At 43.6% G+C, this 26,755-nt stretch overlaps 1 protein-coding gene across 1 annotated transcript in view; it reads right to left on the bottom strand.

Annotated features, from left to right (window-relative positions):
- Nucleotides 1-26,755, bottom strand: part of robo1 (roundabout, axon guidance receptor, homolog 1 (Drosophila)) — a 129,414-nt gene that overhangs the window by 39,885 nt on the left and 62,774 nt on the right. Inside the window, exon 3 of the mRNA XM_054606900.1 lies at nt 2,612-2,769. Coding sequence (XP_054462875.1) covers nt 2,612-2,769 — 158 coding nt within the window. The remainder of the gene's footprint in view (nt 1-2,611; nt 2,770-26,755) is intronic.

The following is a 26,755-nucleotide window of genomic DNA, read 5'->3' as shown; positions in this document are numbered from 1 at the left end:
TACTAATTTTTCCTGAAAGACCTGTTTGATAAAAGTTGAGAGGCATGAGGCCAGCTGCTGCTAGTGGCACAGCAGCATTACAGGGTAATAGCCCTGCCTCACTCTTTATGGCTTGGTGGGAAACCTTTCAAAACTGCCGCACATGAAGTCATAAATATATGTGAGATGGCACACAGCATGTTGCTTTTTTTACACACAGTTGCCTACAATAGATAGAAAACAGAAGGGTTCTTTCTGATGTTCTGATTCTCTCTGAAGTTCATTCCCCCTTTATGCTGCAGCCACCAAAACCAAGCCGACCCATCGCAGTAAAGTGCAGTATGGAGAGAAAATGGTTTGGGACCTCTGATCACCGGTGATCACCAAGGAGACTGCACGTTCCAGCATGTTGCACGGTGGGAGGAATGAACTGAAACGCACAACAATGCAGGCTGGATGAGGGGGGCCCTTTGACGAGCTCAGCTGTTCATCACATTATAAAGATTCCACCCTCTGCCTCCCTCTCCATAGGCCTATATTCACTCACACCAAAATGTACTATACCATTAACAAACTGGACATCTCTCCATGATTATCCTATTTCAAATACAGCTTGATCTGTTAACATGGGTGTCCACAGGAGACCGCCCAGACACCTATCTGTCACCGCAGTTGATTATGAATGCTCGGATAGTCATATATGACGTCTAGCGCTACTTTAAAAGCGGTCTTTTGGGAACACTCACTCTGTGAGGTTTAGAGCCTGACAGGAAGTTAACAGCGAGCAACACCAGCTGGTCCATGTAGCTGTGTTTAATCTACCAGACCCTGTTTTCAGTTCTACAGAAGGCCCACACTGCTGCAGGCTACATGGACACAGCTCTGAGGCATTATGCCTGCATTAAACCCGCAGTCCTCTGAATGTTTACTCTAAGGATTTCACCCATCAGTGTAAAAAAAGTCCTCACTTCCACCACGCAGGGGGTAGGATAGATGTTTTTGCACAAATGATTTATAAACAACAGAAATGTGTGTGTGTGTTTTATTTGATGGGGATTAAACGTAGCTATGAGAAAGGCCATGTGAGCGAGAGCCATGCATAATACTGAGTTGAACCAGGACTTCTGTGCTGTGTTAACAACAGGAGGTAGTTTGCCATTAGGTGATGAACAAAAATTAAAAGAGTGAATTATATTTTATTTTATAGAGGAGCAAGATCAAATGCCCAACATTAAACATAAGTTTAGGAAAAACACACAAAAAACACACAAAAAATGCATGGTCCAAATGTGTAGAAAACACAAGACAAGCAGGGAATTCAAAGGCCACAAGAGCTCATTATATGGCAAGGAGGTTCCGTGCTTATGAGTAAATACTGGATACTCAGGGACAGATATGATTTGATTCCCTTTAAACTAGATTATGCGCTTGTTTCTTTCAATTATGCTGCTCAGCGGCCAGACACGGATTCTAAATCTTCTGCCTGTGCAGCTTAGAAAAAAACACAGAGGCAGAATACTCACACTGTTTATGAGTCTGAACTGCGATCAGGGCTCAGTGCATGCAACCTAAACTGGCCCTCGCTGGGCTAAACTGTGTTCAGTCATGTGCAGGCCTCCATTGCAGTCAGCCAACAGCGATAAATCACTGTTTCAACTTAACCAGTAATGAAAATGTATTGTGGACAACCAGCCCAAGCAAGATTTTAGCATTACGCTACAGGCATACAGAGTTGAACGTCTTTATTAGTATCTTGCATTAATTATCCAGCGAGGATCTAGTTGTCCATGACTGTACTGTGAAGGTAGCCTTCGCCAGCACTTGGGGGGACAAACCATTTGACTGCTCAACTACTTCACCATGAGCAGCCAGAACCTTAAAACCCCACCAGTCAGATTGTGAAAATGGGATCCAGACCCCCAGCTCACAAGTGCTGAGTCAGCCTTTACTGTACTTCCCTAAATCACACATCCAATCTGTTCAGTCAAATAAAAAAAAGTTTCTTCCTGATCAAGGAAAACAACTATGGACCGAGAATTGTGTTTGGCTGAGACAGTTTGAGTTAGGATTATTCAATACCTTTGGTAAGCAAGCATGTGGAGCTGATTGATGCTGCAGTACTGGCTGTGCTGTTGTTCTAATTAAACCTGAATAATTGGTGGTTTGGTTGTAAATCCAATGTAAAGTACAGAGTACAGAGTACAGAGCAGTGCCGGATTATGCCGGCACTGCTGCTGCTCAGTGCAACTTTCTCCTCTTTGATTCTGGTCAGCTCATTTCTCCTTCCTGATCTATGCCTCTCCTAGTTGATTTCATCAGCAAGTCATCCCTAATCAATGCACTGCTGCTGAGAGAGGAAGACTGATTCTATCTACCTCAGTCATTAGAGGTTGTAGCCACCGAAATGGACAGCTCTGGGTTTGGTAATTGCTATATGTGAATAATGAGGCAAACAAATCAATCTCTCAACAAACACTGAAGTGGTGGGAATGATTTGACCTGCATCGCTATCTCATACATTTAAACATATCATCCTTGTTAACAGAGCAGTCTTCAGGCATCGAGTAGCCTACGTGTCAGCAATTACAATGTAACAGTTACTGCACTTTGCAGACAAAAAAAAAGGTCTTACAGTGATTCTCTCATCTCGGTCGTCAATGTTTATTCCATCTTTTTTCCATGATATAGTGGGTTCGGGATGTCCACGTGGAGGCTGACACTCCAGCACCGCCGGCTCTCCTGCTGCCACGATCACATCTGCAGGGTTTTGTCTGAAGTCATCACGTAGAACTGCGGGAAAACAGAAAGAAGAGGAGAAGAAAAATAAACAAAATGTCAGTTTATCCTCTTTTGAGGGAATACACAGCAAATAAACAGTTTAAAAAAACAGATCATTTAAAAACAATTAATTAAAATATTACACCTTAAGCTGTTCCTAAAATTAGGAAACCGAAGGCAGCTCTTATAGAAGAAGCCCAGATGTTTTGAAACACATAATTAGTTCCACACAGATGACAAAATATTAGGCACACATGGCTATTGATTTGCCATGAAAACACTAACAACCTCTCCAAAATGTCTTAACAGCATATAAAATTGCCGAAATGAAAAAAAAGGTTTTTGTATAGTGTAGGCTACTGCATGCACTAGGCTTATGCAAAGGCCTACTATCTCACATTTATCTTTCTGTCAATAAGCTTTACAAAAGCAATAATGAACACATACTTGTGCCCATCAACATGTCTAACAGCAATGACCTTCCTCTTTGTTGATCGTACCACACAGACCTTCCTATAATCATGCACACATGCACACACACTTGAGTATACAGTGATGAGCACCTCTCCATCATCGGCTTTTCATCTCTTCCTGACAGTTCATATTTACATCCCCACCCTCATATACCAGTGCTATCTTCACATAAATGAAATTCTACATTAGATCCAATCCACCAGCGCTGCCTTGCTTAGGACTTTGGTATGATGTGATTCTTATTTGCATTGATTTTCTCTGGTGGACGTGCTGTAAAAAAAGATGACACAGCCATGGATTTTCATTATTCCACATAAGAGATCCGCAAATTCCTAGTTCTCATTTGTCAGTACAAATTTGATACTGACTAGATGTGAAGGTTTAAATAGATGAACTGAGCAATTCTTGTTTTCATTTGGGGCTTAATGCAAAATTACAAAACCAGCCTCACCTAAAATCATTAATCTTCCCCTGCCTGCACTTTTCAGAATATCACATCAATATCATTACTAGTAGTTGCAATGCATATCTATTTTTAGAGGAGCAGAGGAACAACATCTTGGGACTACATATCTCCGGTGTTACAGATAAACTGGAGGTTTATTGAGAGGGGAGAAAGTAATGAAAAAGCCACAGGCTCTCTTCTGCAGACAGTGTGCAGGTAATGGTTTCCCCAGCTTTACTGCGCATACATATAAAAACTTATGAAAACAGCGCTTGTAAATTTCAAGCTGAAATTCAGGCCACACACAGAGTATGCAGGGTCATCGCAGTGTGTGAATTGTTATCCTTTTTTACGTATGGAAGAGTAATGTGAATAGGCTTGTGTCTGTGTTATGGGGATGAAGCCGAGCTTTTGCAGACTATTGTCTCACGCTCCTAAGCTTGCTCTAAAGTCACCTCGGACACAGATCAAAGTCAGGTTTACCCGAGGACCCCCTTACCTACTGACAGCCAACAGATTCCTGACTAAACCCTTTAAGCACTTAATTGGACAGTGCCCAGGCCATATACTGCCCTCTGCTTCTTGTAACGTGGATTGGGAATCCTGTTCAACAGTAGGAATGGGGTGGTAGTAGCTTTCCCATTCCATCGCTGCATTATCACACACACTCACACCTTCCTACGTTGATCTGTAGCATTACCTAGCCACAATTATTTAAAATAGGAACAGTTTGCATAGAAACAATGCAAAAGGATTCATGCAATATTTTGGCAATCATATTCTGCTGCTGCTTACAAATAACTCTTATGTGTGTGACCCCCTAAATCTTCTCTCACACTCACTCTGATCCAACTCAAACTCACCAGTGCAGCTGCGTTGTGAGTGAGCTCATTTGGTATGGTTAAAAGCAGATACAGTCATCCAGGAATGCAAATGTAAACACCAAACATCCGATCCATTAGAGCACCAGCTCCATCTGAAGAAACACTGTCTCTATTTGTATCTGCAAGGTCAACCTGTTATTGAAATAGGCGGCCTTGATTGTCAAGGTGAGTGAAAAATCGAAGATGCCAGTCAGCCTTGGCTTATGTCAGTCTCAAAAGCGCATTTTTTTAAATGTCCAAACAACTCTTTTTCTTGTTTTCTTAAGTTAGTGTATAAGTACACACATGCTACATCGTCTGTGGCAAGACTTGAGCAGTCACTTAAGAAATTAAGTAAAGAGCATATGAAAGAATTCATGTTTGTCCTGCGTGGCTAATGCAGACCTTGTAATAAACCCCTGGGTGAGTCAGTTCAGTAACTTTAACTGTGACATTAAGTGCACACGGTCTCCTCACAGTGGGTCTCTGCCTCCCCTGCTGGCCTTACTGGAACCCTTTCAGCTAACATGCAGATGCATTTGTCCCTCTGGAAAAAAAAAAAAAAAAGGATGTGTGGGGAGGAAAAGAGGGAAGAAAGGATGCTGTATCGACTAGCTGGGGGCCAGAGGGATAGCTGGCATCATCCAGTGTTTACACCAACAGCGCCGTGAACTCCACCCCTCCTTAACAGCACTAGCTCCCTCAACCTCGCTGCCCTCTCTCCTCCTCCACACCAACACCTCTTTGTTATAAACACAGCTGAGTGTGGCGCAGCAGACAGCCCCGAACATCTGCGTTGTGGAAAACAAAATCCTCTGGGAATGGAGGGAAAGCCAGACAGTCTGACAGAGAGACAGACGGACACAGATCTGGATGGGGTACAAAGACCCAACTCTTCCGCCAGAAGCCCTGTCAGATCCGGAGCTGTGGTGGAATCGGTTGCCTCTGGCCCCCCTGGTTTAAAGTCATCCAGCATTCCTCCTTCCTGTAAACATACTGCATAAGTCCCTGCTCGCCTGCCTCCCTAACTGATCCCGTTCTAGGACCTAGAATTGGGTGAAAAAATGGGATAGAGAGTCTCTCACGCTGCGTGCTGTCCTGAGTGTGTGTGTGTGTGTGTGTGTGTGTGTGTGTGTGTGTGTGTGTGTGTGTGTGTGTGTGTGTGTGTGTGTGTGTGTGTGTGTGTGTGTGTGTGTGTGTGTCTGGTGTGGTCTGTGTCTGTGTTTGGGATAATGAGCCTACTCTACCATTCTGTCTCTCTAGTGAGCCTGCAGCTGTCCCCTAGCAGATAATATTTCCTGCACTATTAACAGAGGGGGCCAAACTCAATGCGTGTGGATTTGTGTTTGTGTGTGTACAGAGAGATTTTCAGTTTGTAGCTTAATATGTGGAAATGGACCAGAGTCACAGGTCCCAGCATGAAGACGCCTCTTTGTCCATCCTGGATTTGCTCAAATATGCTGATGATGGGATGAAACAGAGTGAATATCCAGACCTGGACGGATATCAAGACGCTTTGTCAAGGTAAAGGGATCTATTCTGCATTGCATTTCCTCTTTTCAGTAGGCCAAGAACAAAAACACATCCTATCTCATCTGGACACACCGCAATGAAGGACAAACTGCTGACAGTGCAATAAACAACCAAATATATCAAAGCAGAGTTTTGGTTCGCACTGGAATACATATGTTGGGCCCTGCCAAGTCCAGTCTAACCACAATCCACAGTACTGTTTGAGAAATCACTCCCCTGGTCCACAGTAGCAAATTGGAGCTGAGCTGAGTCTAACGCAATTAGCTGCCATCATTTCTTACATATAAACCCTCCGTTAAAGGTCAGCTGAGATAGCTGCTCTCAGCTCTGAAAACTCCCAGGTTCATCACCCCCACAAACTATCCTCTGTCCACCCACACACTCACACATAGGCAGGCACACACACACACACACACACACACACACACACACACACACACACACACACACACACACACACACACACACACACACACACACACACACACACACACACACACACACACACACACACGCACTCTTTTCCTCAGGAAATTGAAAACAGATGTTTAAATGTCAAATTAAAATGAGATTCCTGTGCTGCCCCTCCAACATTAATGAAAATGAAGACTTAATGCCACACACAAGTCTGGGTGGGAAGATCAGATGAGCTTTGTTCTGAGGAAATTAAACCAAGTACAACAAGCTTCCCTCCAAATCTTTGGAGGGATACAAAAACAGACCCACCAGGGAATTAAAGATCTACTAGAAGGCACCCGGAGTCAATCCTGCAGAGAGACGGAGCACAGCATGGGTCTCGCTTTTGGCTTTGGATTTTTCCTCAAAACAGAATGGACAGTGCTATCCCCGTTAAGGGACGCCGAATGAATGATAACAGCAGGGAAAAGTAACCAAAGAGAGCAAGTAGAACATTAGTAGCAAGGGAATAGAAAGAAGCTGCATTTAATGAAAGATAATCTATCTCTCTTCCTTTTGGTCTCTCTTCCCAGTGGCGTGAACATGGTTTTGCTTCTTCGTTACAGATCAAATTCGCTCTATTTGCTTTACAATCTTCCACAATGTCAGGCCTCAAACATGATCAGTAATTACCTGAGGACGTACGTCAGTGTTGAATGGACTGTGCAACAAACACTGAGAAAATATAAAATGGCTAATCAGCTCCATATGTTCATAGTTATGTGTGTGTGACTGCGTAAAGCATCAGCTGCAGTGGACTTGCTCTTTCTCTCCCATTCATTTACTGTCACGGCCTTTCCATGAAGGAGGGCAAGTCAACGCCTGCACAACAGCTAAATATATATGAACATTTGAGGAAAGGGAATGGATGTTTCAATGCTATTTCAAATGTAAAGAAGACTGTCACATATTCACAAATTAAAATCTACCCCATTATGGCCAAATTACACATTTATCTGTATTTAAACAAGGCTTACATTGACAGAGCTCCCCTCCAGTGCAACATAAATCCTCTGTCCCGTTCATGTGTGTTGTTTATGCCATAGGCAAAAATCCGCCTTATTCACAGTGCAGCTAAATCCTCCCATATTGATGCTGCTCACCTTTCCTCCAGCTCTGTCCTGTGGGACAAACACCTCTCATTCTCTCCCCTCCATGTATCTCCCACTTTGTATCTAAATTTCTCTCTCCCCTCTCAGCATTTGACCCCCTTATCTTACCTCTCTGTCAGCTCACACACATTGAGCAGCTTGCATCAAAGACAGACTCATAGAGATGGTGTGTTAACCCACGGCACTCTATTGCAAAGGCTGTTGCAGGTGGAAAATTTGCCAGCGGCATGCATACAATGTGTGTGTGTGTGTGTGTGTGTGTGTGTGTGTGTGTGTGTGTGTGTGTGTGTGTGTGTGTGTGTGTGTGTGTGTGTGTGTGTGTGTGTTTGCACGGCTTAAATTTGTAGTTTTGCTGGTTGGTGTGAAGCCATAAGAGGATTCCTACTATATTTTGAAGAACACTGCCTCCCTCCTCTCCCTCCTCTCTCTCCTCCTGCTCTTTCCCTTGTCCTCCCCCCCCATGACCCCACCACCAGGGAGATGAGATTGGACACGGCAGGCTCCCCTCTCTTTCTCAATCTGGCTCTCGTTCTTCGGCTCTGAGCTCATAGCCTCTTGCCCACCATGCAGACACTCGATCCTATCCTGCAGCATAATACTGCCTGGGATAGATGATTAAAGATATAAACTTCCCAGTCTAGCACACATATACAAATACAGAGGCAAAACTGACACAAAGGGAAGTTATAAATAAAAGGGGACAATCACAATAAAGCCATCAAACACTCCGAAATGTTTTGCTCTTTTAGAATTTAATTTATAGATTTGGCATTTACATCCAAATGCTGTATTGGTAAATCATATAGAAAACAATAGTACCTCTCTAGACAACCGTGACATTCAATATGAGGTCACATCTGCAGAGTTACATTGGTAAAAAAAAGCCTGACAGCCTAAGTGCCTGGTTCACCGCAAGACACCTTGTGGACACCCGTAAATATGTCAACAAGAGCAGACAGACTATTACCCAACCGGCCTTTAGGGTTTGCACCTGCAACCCCCCAAAATGCCGTGAGGTCATCCTCCAGATTCAGATGTGACGTCATGTCACTGGAACCGAGACAGGATGCCCCTATTAGCTGCAATAAACATTCAGAGCTGGAACAACCAACTATAAGAGTCCATTAGTAAATAAACAAAACGCAGATAAACATGTGCTCTCCAAGCGTCTTACTTTGTATAGAAATCGGACAAAAAGCGGAAAAATGAGGGTATCTTGACCGGCGTTGCTGATCAGATGTGACTGTGACACAGGGCTTTGATCAGCGTCCACAGCATAAACAACAGATGTGCTACTGACTGCAGGGATATACAGATACAAATGTAAACCAAGCCATGTAGGGGAATGAATCACACAGGGCCCTGTTGGTCAGTGGATTTAAGTATGGGTAAGGCGAGGGGGGTAAAGGCATTTACACTGTTCTGTGCCTGGTGATTACAGTCTATCCCTGGCACTGGCACCAAGTGCAGATGGCTTTGCGGACCTTTCGGCGGCACAGCAGAGGGCATATCTGCACTCACTGTGGCCCAGTGAGGCTGCACAGAGCCGGGTGCAGAGGGTTCAATCCCAGCGCTTCACCCTCTACGTTACACACTTCAAGACACACGTGTAGACCTCATGCGCATAAGTATCCCAACTGCAATTATGTCTGTTCATAAAGAAACACAAACATGCGAAACACACACACACACACACACACACACACACACACACACACACACACACACACACACACACACACACACACACACACACACACACACACACACACACACACACACACACACACACACACACACACACACCACATAAAGGAAACCTTTCCCCCACAGCCACACAGACAGAGAGGCCATTGAGTGCCTGTGTTTGTTTAAATGGTCATAAGTCTTCTCGTCAGGCTTGGAGAGAGAGAGATGGCGTTTGGCGAACACGGCGAAAGGCACAGAGGGCAGCGGGGAGGCAGGTTTATGTGAGTGACTGAGTGAGTGAGTGACTTGGCACCTCATAGTTCAATAAACAGTGCCTGTGTGATTGGAGTGCCGGGCGAGCAGAAGTTTGACTAAAATAAAGAGTGTTTCGAGTGCTCGGACTGCAAAGGCAGGAATGTTGAAAAAAAAGAAAGAAAAAAAAAAAACGAGCTTGAGAACGACTCTCTGTTCAAAAATGTTTAGAAAAAAAACAAAAAACTTCCAATCCTATATAATTCTGATAGGAACACCCACCACCACAATGCAAACTGTCTAATAAACATCTGTTTGGGATTATCACATTTAAACCCTAATCACTGAACAACATAGACACTTGTGGATTAGTTAGCTTCTGACGGATCAGCTCGTACACTCGGTCCGCATATGAAAGTGATTTCAAGGCTGTTTTGATTCTGAAGGAGTTGGTTACCTGTTGTGGAAACACGGCATCAAGTTTCGCGGTCACTAAAATGCACTCAGACATGTATAGTTTTCTCATTGGGGCAGGCCAAGCTAAATAAAATATTCCGTTTACACAGCATAGAGATGATGCCAATGGAATACATTCTGTTTCCATGCAGTTTCACAATGCTGTAAAATAATAATGAGGCAGATAGAGGTGGGAGAAGCAGGTAAATAAACATGTTTTACTAGAGTAGAGTATTGCCTTTATTTGCAGCAACAAAAGATGACTTCATGACAGAGCTATTGGAGCACTGCAGCAGTCAACAGTGAAGAACTAAAAAATTCTATGTTTATGACATTGATCGCCATGTCCTCATTTGGCAATCCAGGTTGGACTGGGCTCTAACCTTAGGTACAAAGATGTGAGCTGTATGAGTAAAGCCTGTCTTCTGTGTCGTCAGTCTTGTTTACAGGTGTAGCTCTTCGGCCTTCTCCCTGAGGACGAGGAGGATATGAGAAGCCCAGTAACATATCTCTCAACACTCACCGCACAGTCTCGAGCCCGGAGCTCTTTGCATAGAGATACAAAAGAGCAGATGTAACACTATAGTGCACACACACATGTACACCTGTACATTATGCTCCCTCATTCTCTGCCTCTTTCTCCCTCTCACACACAACACAGACTGAGGCGATGAGGCTCTGTTCGTAGCCCTCAGTACAGTGTCAAAGGAATCAGCTATGCATATACACAAAATGAAATGTGGCTGTGGCATCCAGGCATATCTTGAAGGCAGAATGAGGCTACACCTTCTAAGCAACTTTCTTTATGTATGGAATATCCAAAGCGCTCACACAAGCCATAATATAAAAAAAACCAAGTTTGTCTTATACAGTATATCTGCATGTTGGTTACAACTTTCTCTTGGCATACGATGTTATTGTTATTCTAACTCTATGGTCCAAAGACCTCGGAGTACGTGTTTTCCTAATGAGAGCATCACTTTAAGAACCACTTTACTGAAGAAATAGTTCCAATAAAAACTGCTGACAGTGTGTGCTGTGGATTATCCAGAGTAATGGGAACATTGATTCTGGAAAGAGATGTTGCTGTTGCATTTTTAAAATGTAATTATTCAATGCTGCAAGCACAAAATTCACTTCCTTTGTATTGAGATAGAGGCAGAATGCTCAGAGATGGATATCTCAAAACCTGGACATAAAACTGGCTATCTGCATGGTGAGAAAATATGTTTTTTTTTTTTTTAATTTTTTATCTCTAACCTCTTTTTTTTGCCTCTAAATCGTTTTTCTCACTGCTGTTCTCTCTTCACTGTCTGTGTTCAGCATTACTAGTCTGTGGTAGTCTGCCTGAGTCTTCACAGTGTAATAGGATTTCACACAACGCAGTATATGCAGATCGCACATTTGTCACCATAGAATGTTCATTACAGTAAATCCCTTTACCTCCCGAAAAACAGGCATAAACACGCCGGGAGCCGTGGAATATCTTTATCCACTTGTGCCTTAATCCTGCTACGTGTTTTACACCGCTCAGTTCGGATTTTGTCAGTTATGTTTGCTGACAATATCTCTCTGTGAGCCGCCCTCCTGTCTGTGTGGCCCCACAAGCTAACCCTCTCCCAGCATCTGCAAAGATGAGGGCTTATTAAAACAATCTTCCCAATTAACATTCCAAGCCCCTGGAGCCCCACCAGCCCTCCCCCTGGACCTCCTCCACATCTGACCCCTTCCTCGGCTCTATGATGACAAAGAGGCTGTGTGGAACCCGGACCAGCCATGGGACCCTTGGATATGGCTGGCCTGAGAGGGGGATGTGAGGCAACTTGTTTTTCTTCCTTAGGAACCAAAAATCGGTGTGGTTGTCTGTTTTTACATGTGTGTTTGTTTGTGTGTTCATCTGTGTAGCGTGGGTGTTTGTGTGAGAGGAAAAGAGAAGGAGGTAGAGAGAGAGAGAGAGAGATGTTACGTGAATGCATAAATTAGTTACCTCCAGTCAGGGCGGCACAGTCACCACAAACGCTCCTAATTTGATGTGACACGCAATGATATGGGTTAATTTGCACAGGGCGGATAGCACATGATCCCAGGCAGGAAGGAGTACTGTAAGAGGAGCCTGTCAGCCTGCTAACTCACACCATCAGAGAAATCACATTCATAAACACAGCACACTTTCCTGCAGAGTGCCATTTGACCTGGCTCTTACCCCCATCTGAGCATTTTAGAACACAAACATCTGCTGCAAATCTTTTCACTTCTCTATTAGCCTGAGATCTCTCCGGATTACAGGACGCTCCCCAGTCTCTCGCTCATCTTCCCAAAACAAAGATATATTAGAGACAAACAGCGGGGACTGATACAGTATTATTCTAAAGTGGTGCTGTGCAAACAGGACCAGGGCAGGGGGTTGGAGATGAAACCTCTTACAATGACTGCGGGTGTGGCTTCGCTTCATGTCAGAGAAAATGGAAATCAAAAACATTACACAGCTCCTGCTTGCCTTAACTCAGCTGAACCTTCCAGTGGGAAAGATTTGGGAAGGTAACATTGGGGAAATCAACAAAAGTAAGCTAGATTAAAAGAAAATATTCAAACCCCCCCCAAAAACAGCCCAACTCTTTTCCAATGTAAGCAGCTAGGGAGAAAGTCGGCAAGTCCGCATCACTGACAGCCGTCCCTTCAGGCTTCCCTCTAAAGCCCCTTCCCCAAAATGATCCTTCATCAATTCAAAGAAATATATATATATTCTAAAATATATTAACCACCCTAACTTTACAACAATTTTAACTGCTACAGCACAATATTGCAGTGTCTAGTAAGCTTGTGTGATCATTGTGCAGGCACCCGTGTTTGCTCGTGTTTTATTTCCCTCTCCTGAATACGCTGCCAGTCTGTTTGGGTTACACTTAATGAATGCATATTAATAAGATCCAGTGGATGTGAGGTGCGAGGATGTTCTCTCTGAAAATATGTACGCTATTAAGCTAATTTGCAGCAGCATAGGTTTGAACCCAACCTGCAGCCGTTTGCTGAATATTGTCCACTTTACAGTCTATCTTCAGCTGTCATTTATAATAAAGGCAAAAAAGTCCCAAAATAATCTTACAAAATTATAAAAATAATTTAAAGCAGAAGAGTTAGAATCCCTTCTTTCATTGTAAATTGGTGAAACGGAAATCTTAGCCTAATATATGTTGTTTCCAGTGAAAGTCTAATTTGGTAGAGGTTTTTGGAAACAGTGTGTCTGGGTTGGGACAGGACCATAAAGTAGGATTACATCAGCGGCTGTTGCGGAGATGACTGGGGAAGAGTAATATGATAGCGGCTATGTGGAGGGAAACAGGCAGGCACAGAGGAAACTGGGGAAGGAAAAAACACAAGGGGATCCAATGCAATGTTACAGCAGATCCCTCAGTCTTTCGTCATGGCCACTTTCATTTCCACCATGCTGATCCCTCTCCAATCACTTTACCAGGCACAGGGGAGACAGAGAGAGAAGGGAAGCGAGGAGGAAGAGGGACCAAGGAGGACCAAGGAGGAAAAGGTTGTGGAGGTTAAGTAAAAGTGTGTATGTGGGGGGGGGGGGTCCTTCAGAAATATAGGGCACAGGAATGTTAAAGAAGGTTGAGACAAAGCAAATAAGGGTACTGGGATCCAAACATGTGCTGCAGCTCCAGAGGGGCACATCTTTCTTTGATCAGTTGCTGTCCCCATTTCAATGGTTCCCACATGTATCTTAAACTCTCGCAGATGGACCCGTGGAGATGAAAAGATGCCCATATCCCTATCTAAGAGGGGATCTGTTACAGTGGGAAGAGATACCGAATGGAACGGAACGAGGGGAATGCCGTCACAGACAGTGTGCCAGAAAAGAAATGGAGAGCTGAAATATCATCTTTAGCACTTGCTCACCACGTGAGTGTGCACGCCTAAGCGATCAGTGACAAACACTTTGGTGCTATAGCTTTTCACTACATTTGTCAAGTAGTCCAACATGCAATATCAAGCATGGCTAATGCCAAGGAGAAAGTGTTGTAAGTGTGCCAGAAATTACCCTGATCCCTGTGAAATTGACACTGTGTAAGGTTTCAAGACTGATGCTAAACCCTGGATTTTCCATCTTTACATTTTCATTAGATGAGTGCACAGACAAAAGAAAGGTTCCTTTGTAGTTTTTTCTTCTTCTTCTTCTTCTTCTTCTTCTTCTTCTTCTTCTTCTTCTTCTTCTTCTTCTTCTTCTTCTTCTTCGTTTTATGGTATACTTTGCTACTGTTAACATGGCTGACACATCCTGGCGAGCTGATTTATGATCCCTCTCCCCAGGGTACAAAGCCAAGCCGAGCAATGGGAGAAATTTAAGACTACAGCACCAACTCTGCTCAGAGAGGACTCGAAAATATCTACTAGATTTATAGAAGTGGGAGGGAAATCCCTTTCCTCCTCTGAGGTACTGCTTTCCTCTTGCTAGCACCCCCTGAGTTCAAACTTGGCAGACTGACGAGTGTCAAGGTGCATATACTGTCTAAACTAATTTCTATTGTGATTTTGTTTTTTTAACTGTATTTCTGCTTCAAAGTTGACACGGCTTGTTAATTCAAAGTCCATCGTCTCCAATGTTTCATCGTTGGCGATGCTCTACGTTTTTGAATGCCATTCTCAAGTCCAGTAATTTCTGTCTATTGAAAAACAACTTACTCCTAGCTGTCCATTAAAATAACATCTGCTGACATTTTTTTTACATAAGTAATGTAATGTTATGATGGCTGTATAATGTAACACAACATAGGAGAGAAAAAAAAGCTAAGAAATGGCGGACAACTGCTGGCTTAACTGGCTTTCCATTCAAAGAGAATATTAAATACTGGTCTCATATAATTTCAATCACATCGTAGGCTGGCTCTCTCTTTAATACAGTTGGTGATGGATCTGCAAAACATCGACATCTGAAAAATGAATATATGAACACCTAATCACATTGAAGAAGCTTCCTCTGGCAGTTGATGCTCTTGGGAAGAAGTCGAGTCTTTGCAAGGATGGTATGAAACCTATCAAATCTACAATATAATGAACTGAATAAAAATCAGCCGTTGGCATGTTTCAATATACTTTTAATAAGGGCAACTTAGAACCTCCCGGTTCTACTTTCTATTTTTGTTTTCTCCTTTTCATAACCCTCTCTTGCCCAGTCTGCTGTCGCTGTTAGTAGAAATCTCATGATTATCCTGACAATAATATATATATTTTTTACCATGTACAAGCTTTGGACCCTTACCCTTTAAATTGTATTTCTCCTCCTCTACTGCACTGTTTTGCTGAGCAGGTGTCTACAGTGACAACCATCAGAAGGAGCAACCTCTAGTTCACCCCTTTGTAAAAAATCCTACTCAAACATGGATGCCATTCACAACATCCAAAGCCATGTGGTCAGCACAAAAGCCCCGTGCATCGTAGACAGATTACTCCAAAAAGGAAAAGAGGAGCCCAACTGGGGCAGAGGAGGGAGGGGGAGAGGAAATTTAAGAAATGGAGGAGAAAGAACTGGCTAGATGACTTGGAGGATAAGGGAATGCAGGGTAAAATAAGTATTGGGGAGGGTGAGATGGGGGCAGATGTTTTAGTTTTTCTACCAAAGGGGTGCAGGGATGCTTGAGAGATCCCTACAGCTATATAAAAACAATGAAAGCGTCAGTATGATGGCACACACAATAATGCCATACAGAACTTGGCTGCTGGATGCTTGGCTGAGATAGCAGTGTGTGTTGGCCTCCAAGTTCCACACACATGGCCGAGGGAGAGAGGGGTTCAGTGTGTGTTTGAGGTCAGTGGCCGTGTGTACACACACACCAGTGTGTTTAGAGCAGCCGGGTTGTGTGGTCAGTGGTACATCTGATTAGCACCTGCTGACCCAACCGGTTCACCGCACTCACCCAGAGCAGCAGAGCTGGGGGCGTAAACAAGCTAGCCTGAAAGCAAACATCAAACACTCTCCCGTGCCAGCAAACAAACCTTGGCCTGGCACAAACTGTATGAAATCAACAACCGGGGGATGAAGCCACCAAAACCATCATCCGTTCCCCTCAGTATCTCTACAACAAATTGACAGTACAGATAGGTCAGGACACAGCGAACAGATAAACTCTTCCCAGCTCTCCTGAGATAAGACATGCCTAACGTGCCTCACATGGGGAGACAATTTACCACAAAATGCTGCCACCGCCTCCCCTCTGAGCAAATCATCAAATAAATCCATGTTTAGTTTCTGCCAGGCCCAAATATGCCAACAAAGCTATGATAAGAGTGCGTGCAGCTAAAAAGCTACATTGTGCTCAGCAAAGGGGAAAAAGCAAATCAGGGAGAGGATGTGATAGGGCTTGTAGCCCTCTGGAGCAGCACATGAGGGTGTTCAGTTTGTTGTGGGGAAGAGCAAAATAAAACAGAGTTCACGTCATGCGGGTGAGACCTGCCTGGGAGCACTTGCCATGTGGGTGACTTCTTGCAAATGTTCCTCCACTAGCTCAGTTGAGCATAGCGTTATATTCTGCCAGGTTGTAAGGGACTGGAAATATCCCAGCATGCACGCATTCTAAGTCTAATGCAGCGATTAGGCTACATAATATCAGACCAATATTGGTCGTGCTGGTCTGACTCAATGACCATCTCAAAATGTAAAAAAATATTGTGTAGTTTGATGCTCAACATAACACAGATAGCCAGACACTTGACAAGCTATTGGAGTTTTCATTCCTCTTGAATTGCATCTTTCTGAAATACAGGTTGAAACTTGTGCACTCAAGCCAAATTATGCCACATGGAAAACTCTGCTAAACGCTGTACATATTTTAACTAATCTAAAAAACTAAAATTGCATTCCCCTGCAAGCAATTGGATCCAACCACAAAGTTTAGCACTGATTACAAACCCCTACCCCTCCACCTCCTCCGCTTTACCAGAGTCCACATGCCCTCTATTGTCTGAGTCCCCACCATGTTGTCTGTATCTGGGAGAGATAGCATCTCAGTGAGCCCTCTCTGTGGAGCTCTGTGGCTTTCCTGATACCTTCAGAGCCTGTGGGAGGCAGCACACCTGCACAACAGACAATAGCACTGGCTCGTATAGATTCTCGTGGTCTTTGAAGTGGCGATGGATGTGAGCTCAATACCTCAGGCCCCCTTCTTTTATCGCACATCACTCTGTGGTTTCAGCACGTAGCCTTTGTGACGAGGGACGGCTTTGAGATGAGTCGACCAGAGCTTTTAAGGACGTTCAAGTGTTTGGTTGACCAGCCATTCCACAACAGAAAAAGGTTTTTCACATGAGACGTACACAAAGCAAAGATTACGAGGATGTCTGAGGGGCGTACATGCTGCGGTACACTTCCACTGCGGTCTGATCTGCAAAATTGTCATTGCACAGTTAATTGCCGTGGGGTCAGGTATCAATGCAGAGACGGTGAAAATATACATGTGAAGGAGAGACAGATCACGGAAGATAACCCGGAGGCTACAGTATGTTTAAGTTGGGGAGGGAAAACACCACACAGAGAGAACTTTACATTCCACTCCAGAGTATCACAGCCACATCTAATATCACTTTCTTCAGTATTTGATGTCGGCCCGTTGTCTAACCGGCCTCATAAGCATAACCTAGCTGTGAAATATGAGATCATAAAAAGCAGTGGCTTTTTCGATTATGAACTATCTATGAATTATTCAGAGGCAACTGATGGCAATATTTTTTCTCTCCATCCTGCTTTTTCCATCTCTGTCTCTTAGTTAGCTCTGTTTTTTTTCTGTGTGACTACTGCTCAGATTTTCTCGATATATCAATTTTTTTCTCTTCATCCCTCTTCCTCTCATTTCCATCCTGCGGGATGAGCAGCACTACTGTTCGTTGAATATCTGGGAGGAGAATAAATAGGAGCAGTGTCTGGAAAACAAGGGAGTGTAATGGTGTGACTGACTGGTGTTAAAGTGGAAACCTCACCTCTTGACAGGGCTACAACTAAGTCAAGTGAGGGGAAACCTTGACTAGTAAACAGAGACAGCCCAAGCATGCCAGACGCTGTTCCATTGGCAACTCTGTCATCGTGTGGCTAAAAACTCAGCAGTGTTGTCCTTACAATCCCGGTGTCTGACCCTCTATCTGTCACCATCTATTTTACTATCCCTCCTTAACTATACACAATCAGCATCCGGCTTTAGGATAATAACTCTCTTACTGTAAATCACAGGGGTTTGCTTTGCTTGCCTAAGTGTGGTACTGTAGGGTCCATTGGGGAATGAACCAGTCACATGAGTGCATCTCCCCTCAGTGCTGACAGACAATATGTCCCTGCATAGTGACGAGTAATTATCTCTCTGGGGTTCTCTGCCTCTCTGATTCTCATACAAACATGCATACATTTTACTGTACATACTGCTCTCTAGCCATACAATTACATGAAAAGAGAGAAAAGCAGACCATTCCTGTTAACAATTCAACTATGTAGCCTACTGTTGATGTAAGTGCTCCATTCAATGGCTACTATAGGACCTTGAAGCAACAGTGTGTAGGATTTGGTGGCATCAAGCTATGTGGTTGCAAATTGCAACGAACTGAATACCCCCTCCGCTCACTTCTCCCTTTAAAACTCTGCTGTAATGTGAGCCGTAATGTCTACAATGATTTTGCACCCTGCGGCTCACGTTACCGCAGTTTCACGATTGTTTTGGAGCATGGAAGGTTCTATCTGGAGCCAGTGTTTGGTTCGTCCGTTCTGGGCTATGGTACAAACATGACTGTGCAACATGGCGGACTCCGTGTAGAGGACCCGCTCCCTATGTAGATATGAAGGACTCACTCTAAACCAACGAAAACACACAAAAACTATTTGTTTTAGTGGATTATTCACAAATGAAAATATAGTTATGAATATTATATTTCATATCTGCTAATAGGTTCCCCAAATGCTATACACAGGCCCTTTAAAACATTTTAATTTAAGGATAATTGGGATCAATTATCACTTTTTTTAACTGGCTATGGACTGGAAGATTTCTCAATGGTGGTCAGTTTGTATTGTGAGCAACATGGCCAAAAGGTTTGTACTCCATTCCCAATACACGTTTATCATGCTTGAATACTGTTGAATATATAGAACAGGCCTTTGCTTCAAACTTCTTAAAAGGAAGTAAACTAAAACAAATTTGGCAGGAGACTGCATAAAGCAAATATTCCGAGATCAGTGAATATTTACGTGGCCCACTTCCAGTTACACGTTTGGGTTGTAACTTAGGTCGCCGAAGAAAAGTGCATTATATGAGTTTCTCAAACATTTGAGTTTCCAAGTTTTCACTGTGTACTCCCTCATAAGGTGGAAGTGAATATTGTGCCAGAAGTTGGTTATCAATGCTTAAAGCTAAGAAGCAAACACAAGGATATAATTCAGTGCAAATGATTTGCCCTGAGTTGTCTTCTCCTGTACCCTCATTGTGCTTCATCTGACTCACAAAAACATGATCGTGGTGTGCCATTCTATTATACACAGACACGGTGCCATCCACAGAGGAGAATACAATCCATGAAAACTTAATTTCCTGAACCAGGGCACATTTTTTCTTCTTTGCTGTAATAAATCCAGTAATGAGAAAGAAAAATGAAATAACCTCTAGGAATAGATGAAGCATGACATTCATTCACCAAGTAGGCCACATGCTCTGGTTCTCCCTCTGTTTCATCCAGACCTTCACATGCACATGTAAGTCTGCGGATACCGAATTACAAACATCACAAGTGCAGGCAGGACATTGGGGGCACTGCTGAAAAAAAGCTTCTGCTAATGTACTCTAAATTAAGTGCTTTAAATGAGTCATCACCACCACTACCAAAAGCTATTGTTTAGAATGGCTGAGGAAAGGACTGGCCGTGATCAACCTGAATGGAGTAGTAAGAGCAATCCATGGCCACTCCACATGAGCAATGCCCAGGCTGAAGAGGTCCTCCACCTTTTCATCTGTCCACTAAAAAGCCCTCTGTCACTGCTTCATGCATGCATCCTCACCCACCCACGCCCGTATAAGCCCACAATGAGCCCCGGGCTAATGCATAGAACAACACAATTAAAGCCAAAATGGACAACTCCCCACTCCAGTCCTGGGATGAGCATGCACGAGAGCACTCACTGTGCTGATGTGCTTGTGCTGATGTGAGTTTGACCACTCGTGCATGCATGTTTTGTGCCTGCGTGTGTGTGTGTGTGTGTGTGTGTGTGTGTGTGTGTGTGTGTGTGTGTGTGTGTGTGTGTGTGTGTGTGTTTGCTCTTAGAAGCAGAACAGAGTTGACAGCTCCAGCCAGTAGACCTTTGAACTTTGGCCTGAAGGGCTAGTGTAAGAAGGCAGTGCTGGTTTGCAGGAAGTTCTTCCCTCTGGCATAGAATCCGTGGCAGGTCACCATGAAACTCAAAGCCACAGGCACATGGACCCGATCCAGGATGCCAAGCTTGGTTTGAACTCTCACTTGACGAAGAGGAAAAAAAATGACTTCCCTCTAGAAAATCATGGAAGAAAGGGAACTGAGGAACAGTTCAGCAGTGTGTTGCACTGCAGTCAGAGAAATCTAAATCAGATTTCCGCTCTGACAGGCCAACCTCAGCTCACAATAATGGTTTCACAGAAGCAATATTTGGTTCCAACTACACTGTGCATGTTCAGTTGCCTACACTATAGCCCATTTGGTATAGCGCTGATATATATTTGTCTTCTTCTGTCGTTTTTGTTTTCTTTCGGCCAAGAAGAAAATCCTTCTTCTTCTGTGCTGCCTTGCCATTCCCCGGTTCTGTCACATCTATTATTTCATGAAATCTGACTCCTGGTATTCTGTTTCTTTTCAATTTCCTTTTCTGCTCAGCCCAAGCGTTCCCTTCTCCCATGTCAACCACCTCTTAGTGCACAGTGAAATGTGCCAAAAATATCTCTGTACCAAGAAACAGTCTTAAAGCTACATTCAATTAAATTTGCCATTCCATTTCAAAATAGAGGGAACAAGCTTTGCTCTTTTTCAAAAACACAGAGCCAATCATTTTGGGATTTCAGTCTGCCTTTGTTCTACAACACTGTCGCTCTGTTTATTTACTCCTCTGAGAGTATTTGTGTTTGAGCAGCACTCGTTTTGGACAGACAACATGAGCTCAACAGACTACCAAGGAGTTCCTGACAGCGTTCCCATCATTTCCTTTCCCCAAAGATAATATACACTCTAATGTAGACGGCGGAGGATGCTAATTGACCTGAAATCAAAGCTAATTGTCTTCCATTCAGCCTCTTCCTGTCCAAGAGCAGTACAAACACTGGGGAAATATCCCCTGGCCCAACTCACAGAATACCACCAACAACCAAGCCTAATCAGCAGTGGGAAGTGTAATAGTGGACCGAATCTGCACCTGCAGGGCGTACTGAACCCCCGGCTGAGCCACTGGGTACAGACGCCCTGACCTCTGTTTGCCTGCATGCTGCAGGCTTGGCTGATGGATATCTCTTTCCCTTGCAGTTCCCACCATAAAGCCTCGTTCAAACTACCATTCTTCATCGCAGGAGTTACCCTGAGACCTGCCCCCAACTCCCCACGGAATATTTTCTAGATTTCTTTCCGGCATTATGCTGTAACACTTCCTCCCCTGTGTGTGTGACTGAATTTACACTGCTGAAGAGAGGGATGTCCCCTTAAATGTTAAAAATCAACTTTTGCAATTGCAATTTGACTTGACTCACTTAAATCTTTCTCTTGGTAAAAAAATAAGCATTCAATTATTGCCACAACAGCAATGAGCTTCATGAACAGCAGTAAGATTACTTTTTAAATATTTTCAAGCTCTGGGTTTTGCCTCTTGGGCATCTTAGTGGCTGAGCTCTATAAAAAATAACACAAAAAAATAACAGAAACCCCTATAATAAATCTGATATCAATATTTTGAATTGCTGAAAGTTGAATGTGAACATTTTTTATGTGAAATTGCTCATAAAAACATGCTAGAATTGAAAATATTTAGACTACCACAATTGTACCCTTATTGTGGAATGCATTACAACATAACCAATAATATGATTGATATAGTTTCAATCTTTTGGTTTTATGTGTTCTCTCTCTCTTTGTTGAAATTAAATCCATGAGTTCTTTCCCCGCCCCCTACTTATAAGAGCAAACTTGTGCTCTATTGTGTGACTGTTTAGTGAATAATGAGTGTATGGCCCAGTGAGAGGAGTTGATTTGATTTTATCTAAACTCCACAAGTGCAGTGAAATAGAAGAGACAAAGTGGAGCAAGATAGTCAATTTGATCTACGAGGTGCGAAGGCAGAAAATTCACAGTACGCAGTGATGGGTAATAAAACAAATGAAGCAAGACTCAAATGCTGCTTGCACCACCGTGGCTACAGTACATGACCTACATCTGTAGAGCGGAGGAATGCTGATCCTTATCTAATGTAGGATATGGCCTGAGGACAAGACAAGTCATCTTGGCACCCAGGCCTCAGTTATTCACTGTAATCTTCTCATTCACTGTGTTTTCCATTACGGCAGGGATCTTCAGAGTCGGTGAGTGTGCCGCTTTAATTGATGCGGCAATAGATTCTGATTCATGTTATATTTTACAAGGAGAGCCATGAAGTATCCGATGAGAGCCGGGGCAGAGTTACATTATTAAAGGCATTCCCGTGAACCCTCAGCACTCCACAGCACAGGATCCCAGTCTCTGTTTCTCCCTTCCAGACAGATGCCAGAGTCATTGTTTTTTCTGAGCCTGCTTTTCAGAGAGAAAACCCGATCTTACTGGCTACCAATGTCACCAGTGGCCCCCCGTCCTCCCCTGTCATTCAATCCCATCTCTCCTCCTTTCAGGAATGCACTTCAGTCACTCTTTCTTATCCCCCCCCTCCTTTTCGCTCCGGACCGTGGTGCCCAAGGCAGTCTGGGGGCAGTGTGTGTTTGGTTGTCCCAGATCTATTCATCCTCTCTGGTGAAACGGGATACAGTGACCTCTTCTGTGTCCGGTGGTCTCCATCCCAGGCTCCTGTCTGGTAAGTGTCATGGATTCGAGAACCTGTGAGGGGGGGGGGTAACTCGATGGCTGGTCAGGAGACAAGCCAAGAACATGAGCCTGTTGGGCACCACAGAGAGATGATACTGGATCAGAGTGAATGGACCAGCAGGAATGTTCTGCAGCGAGTTTATGTTAACTCTGCCTCAACACTCAGAGCCATCTGTTGTTCTCTCATTGTTTCACTCCCTCAAACAAAGCAGTGGAGTATATCTAGGATCCAAACTATGACTAGCAAACAATGCTATACTGTTCCTCAGAAAGGGATAGAATATATACCTAAATCTGTCCATTTATATGCTATTTCAACACACGGTGACATACTTGGGAGTAACGAGCTTGCTTCCCATTAATGTACAAAACTAGGTGCAATTACAGGCAGGGTTCCTCCATTATGAAAGGGGAATATACGACACCCCCTACCTCATGAGACATGACAACCTCTCTGCACCTCACATTAGCATAATGTACGTTTACCACGTGAGCCGCAATTTGTCTGGAAAATCCCCCCCACCCCACAGGTTTATTATTGGGAGTGTGTCCATTAAAAACAACTGAATTACCATCTCAATTGGCTCACCATAAGGTTCAGTTTTTGCAGTCTTTGAAAGAGTAATTGGAACCATTAAAGCAGGAAAAAATGCAAGAGACTGTAGGATCCATGTTCTTTTGTCCTACGAGGGTGTGTGTCAGGGGATATCTGTGTAAATGCCAGTGCATGCCAATTCCTCTTCACTTTTTTCTGCTGCAGTAACGGAACAATTGTTAATATGGACCAACTAAGATACAATTTCATGATTTTATTTAGTATTCTTTACATCATATAAGCAGAAAGTCATTTTAATGACGATTCTCAACAGGAGCAACGGTGAGCATAACATTTGAATGTTTCTGTGATGTTTATGCCAAATAATAAAAAAAATGCATTCTCAATGTAGTTTTAAATCTAGTCATGTCTATATAAAATGTTAACAACATCAAACTCTTATGATTTTATTGTTTTTATTGATCAGCTGCTGTGTCATTACCCAGTGAGGATTTTTATCAGGGAAATCATGCAGTAACACACCTTTGTTGCCCGCAAGCTCGCAGAGGAAAAAAGGGGAGAAAACAAGAGCTGGCATGTAAGGTGATCCATGGGTAGACTGCTCACCTGTGTTAAAACGCTTAGCGATGTCAATCCATTCACAGTTTAGCCTTAATGAAAGCCTCTTTTAACTTTGCAGCACCTGCAGCTCTGTAGAGCTCATCTAATGTTAACAGAGCCAAACAGGAGTCGTGCTCTGTGATAAATCTGACCACAGCCTGAGCAAAGCTCCACCATACAGACCTTCCCTTATGATGAATTAACAAGCCTGCAAGAGTCCTTGAAACATGGGGGTTACTAGGAAATGCCACAAACCTATCCGTCTCAATTGTGTTCAATGGCCTGTGATTTCCCTGGGTCCTTGCGGGACTGTGTATGTGTGTGTAAAAAAGGAATGAATGCTGCAAAGCCATTACCTGTCTGAAATGGTGGCCCAATTATGACAGTCTCCTTCAGCATGCAGCCTTGCAAAACCAAACTCCATGAAATTGATTACCCCACACCTGGACCTCATTTGTGACTCTATTTTTCTCGCTCTCCCTGTCACTGACTCTCTGCTCGGCCCTGTTCAATTTCTCCATACAGAAAACAGATATGCTTAAAGATATAGCATGCATATAAAGTAATACCAAGGCAACAATTGTGTTGGGAGACCAAAAATGCAAAGAGAATACATTTTTGCTGAGATGTTTCTTCAGACCCATTTGAGACAAAGAGAGGGAGAATGGGAGGGTGAGGAAGAGAGATGGAGAGAGCCAGAGAAGAGAGAAAGAGAGGGCATGAGATGAATTTCTAGATATTGAATAATCACCTTGGCTCCCGGTGTTGCCCTCCTTCCTGCTATCATTAGCAACCCCGACTCTTTTATTCCCTCATTTTATTCTATTCTGTATTCCTTCTTTAAAAGACCCCCCCCCCCCCCTGCTTTAGACTGACCTCCTCCATTAAGCTCAAGGTTACTGGGGCGAGCACAAGGGCATTCCTTTGAGAGAAACAGCAATGCTTGGCTGCCACTAAATAAATAGAGATGTTTTATGGGTGTTGTTGACAGTAAAACTGTATGAGATGACAAATCTTCCAGTTAGGTTGTTCTGAAAACACACAAGGGAGAAACATTTTACTGCTGAAGTAAGGGTTAATACCGAGAGGCTTTACAACACGGAATACATTTTCTAAATATCCCAATGTATCCTGACTTTGTATTCATTGAGATATGGGAATGGTTGAAATATCAGACCAAGAGTTGTACGATATTGATTCAGCATTAAAGCCGTACAGAATAGACTGGCAGCCAGCAGAAAACCAGCGATGGCATTTCAGTGTCCCAGCTTTTTCGCCGTCTGGCCCCTGCCTTTGGTCTTAGTTAGCACCTCTACTGTGCTTCTCTGTGGGCTGTTATAATGAGTTCTCAGTTCTCAGTGAATGATCGGACAGCGGGTTGGAAGAGGAGGGGGGAGAAGGGACTGTCGTCTCACTCCCTCACAGTTCCTGAAAAAAAAAAAAAAAAGCCTACTTGTGTTCTGCTGTTGACCTCCGTCTCTCAGTGGGAAAATCTCTTGGGAATCCCTCCGCTCTCCATCTCTCCATCTCTCTATCCTTCCGCCTGTCCATGCCTCCCGTCATCGCTGACTGCCCGGTAGCTATGCATATCTGCTGGTTATGTTACAAGGCTTTTTGCCTCACAGGGATATGTTTCGGGGAAGCTAGATGACAGCACAGTCAAAGTCAAATTGCACACAGATGGCTTATATCATCGGGTGTTTTCAAGAAAGCACAAATGTTGAGGTATTTTCTCCGCGTCAAGGGTCTTAGCTTGATCCCAGTTTTTTCCTAGATGAACTCCAGGGACTGTCTGAACTCCCACTCAGTTTGCGCTAATGAAACATACACTGATACACTACACACGGGAAAACAAAGCACTTTTACAGAACAAAACTCAACAAACAGTGGCAGGTGGTGGTAGTCATTTAAGGGGAAAATAAATGACTGTAAATACAAAGCTTTGACAGGGAATGTGTCAGATCTGTTTGGTTTTGTGTGTGTGAGGTAAGACAAGTAGTCACGCGGTGGTGGGTCCCACATAGCAGGAGCTGGTGAATAAGCCAGACATACAGCTGACTGGGAGGCGACCTCTTCTGTCTCTCCTGACTGTTGTTTTGCATTCTTCATAATTAGAAGTGCCCAAGCATGCCAGGCATTCCTAATAGAGGTATTTTACACTAGCGGCTGACACCATCACTCAATCTGAAGCCAATGGTCCTTTCCCAAAGGTCAGCAGCTCAGCCTTCTCCTCCTTCGAGCTGCCTCCTTCCCAGAGATGGGGGGGGCCCACTCGTCAGTGTGACAAAGCCACATGCCTCTTTCTTTTGTTCCCTCCCTCCTGAGCCGAACTGTAAACCCTGACAACCAACACTAAGGCTGGGTACTAGATAAACCAAGGCTCCCCAGTGACGGATGACTCCTCTGCTCCCTATACCAATGAAGACGGATGCTAAGCATGAATTATTAAGGGCCAGAGCAGAGCGGAATATTTTGATATTGAACCACTTATGAATAATTCCAG

This window comes from Anoplopoma fimbria, chromosome 1 (assembly GCF_027596085.1).
Source record: "Anoplopoma fimbria isolate UVic2021 breed Golden Eagle Sablefish chromosome 1, Afim_UVic_2022, whole genome shotgun sequence".
NCBI classification, from domain to species: domain Eukaryota; kingdom Metazoa; phylum Chordata; class Actinopteri; order Perciformes; family Anoplopomatidae; genus Anoplopoma; species Anoplopoma fimbria.
Note: the sequence above shows the minus strand (reverse complement) of the source record. Positions and strands in the feature narration are given on the sequence as shown.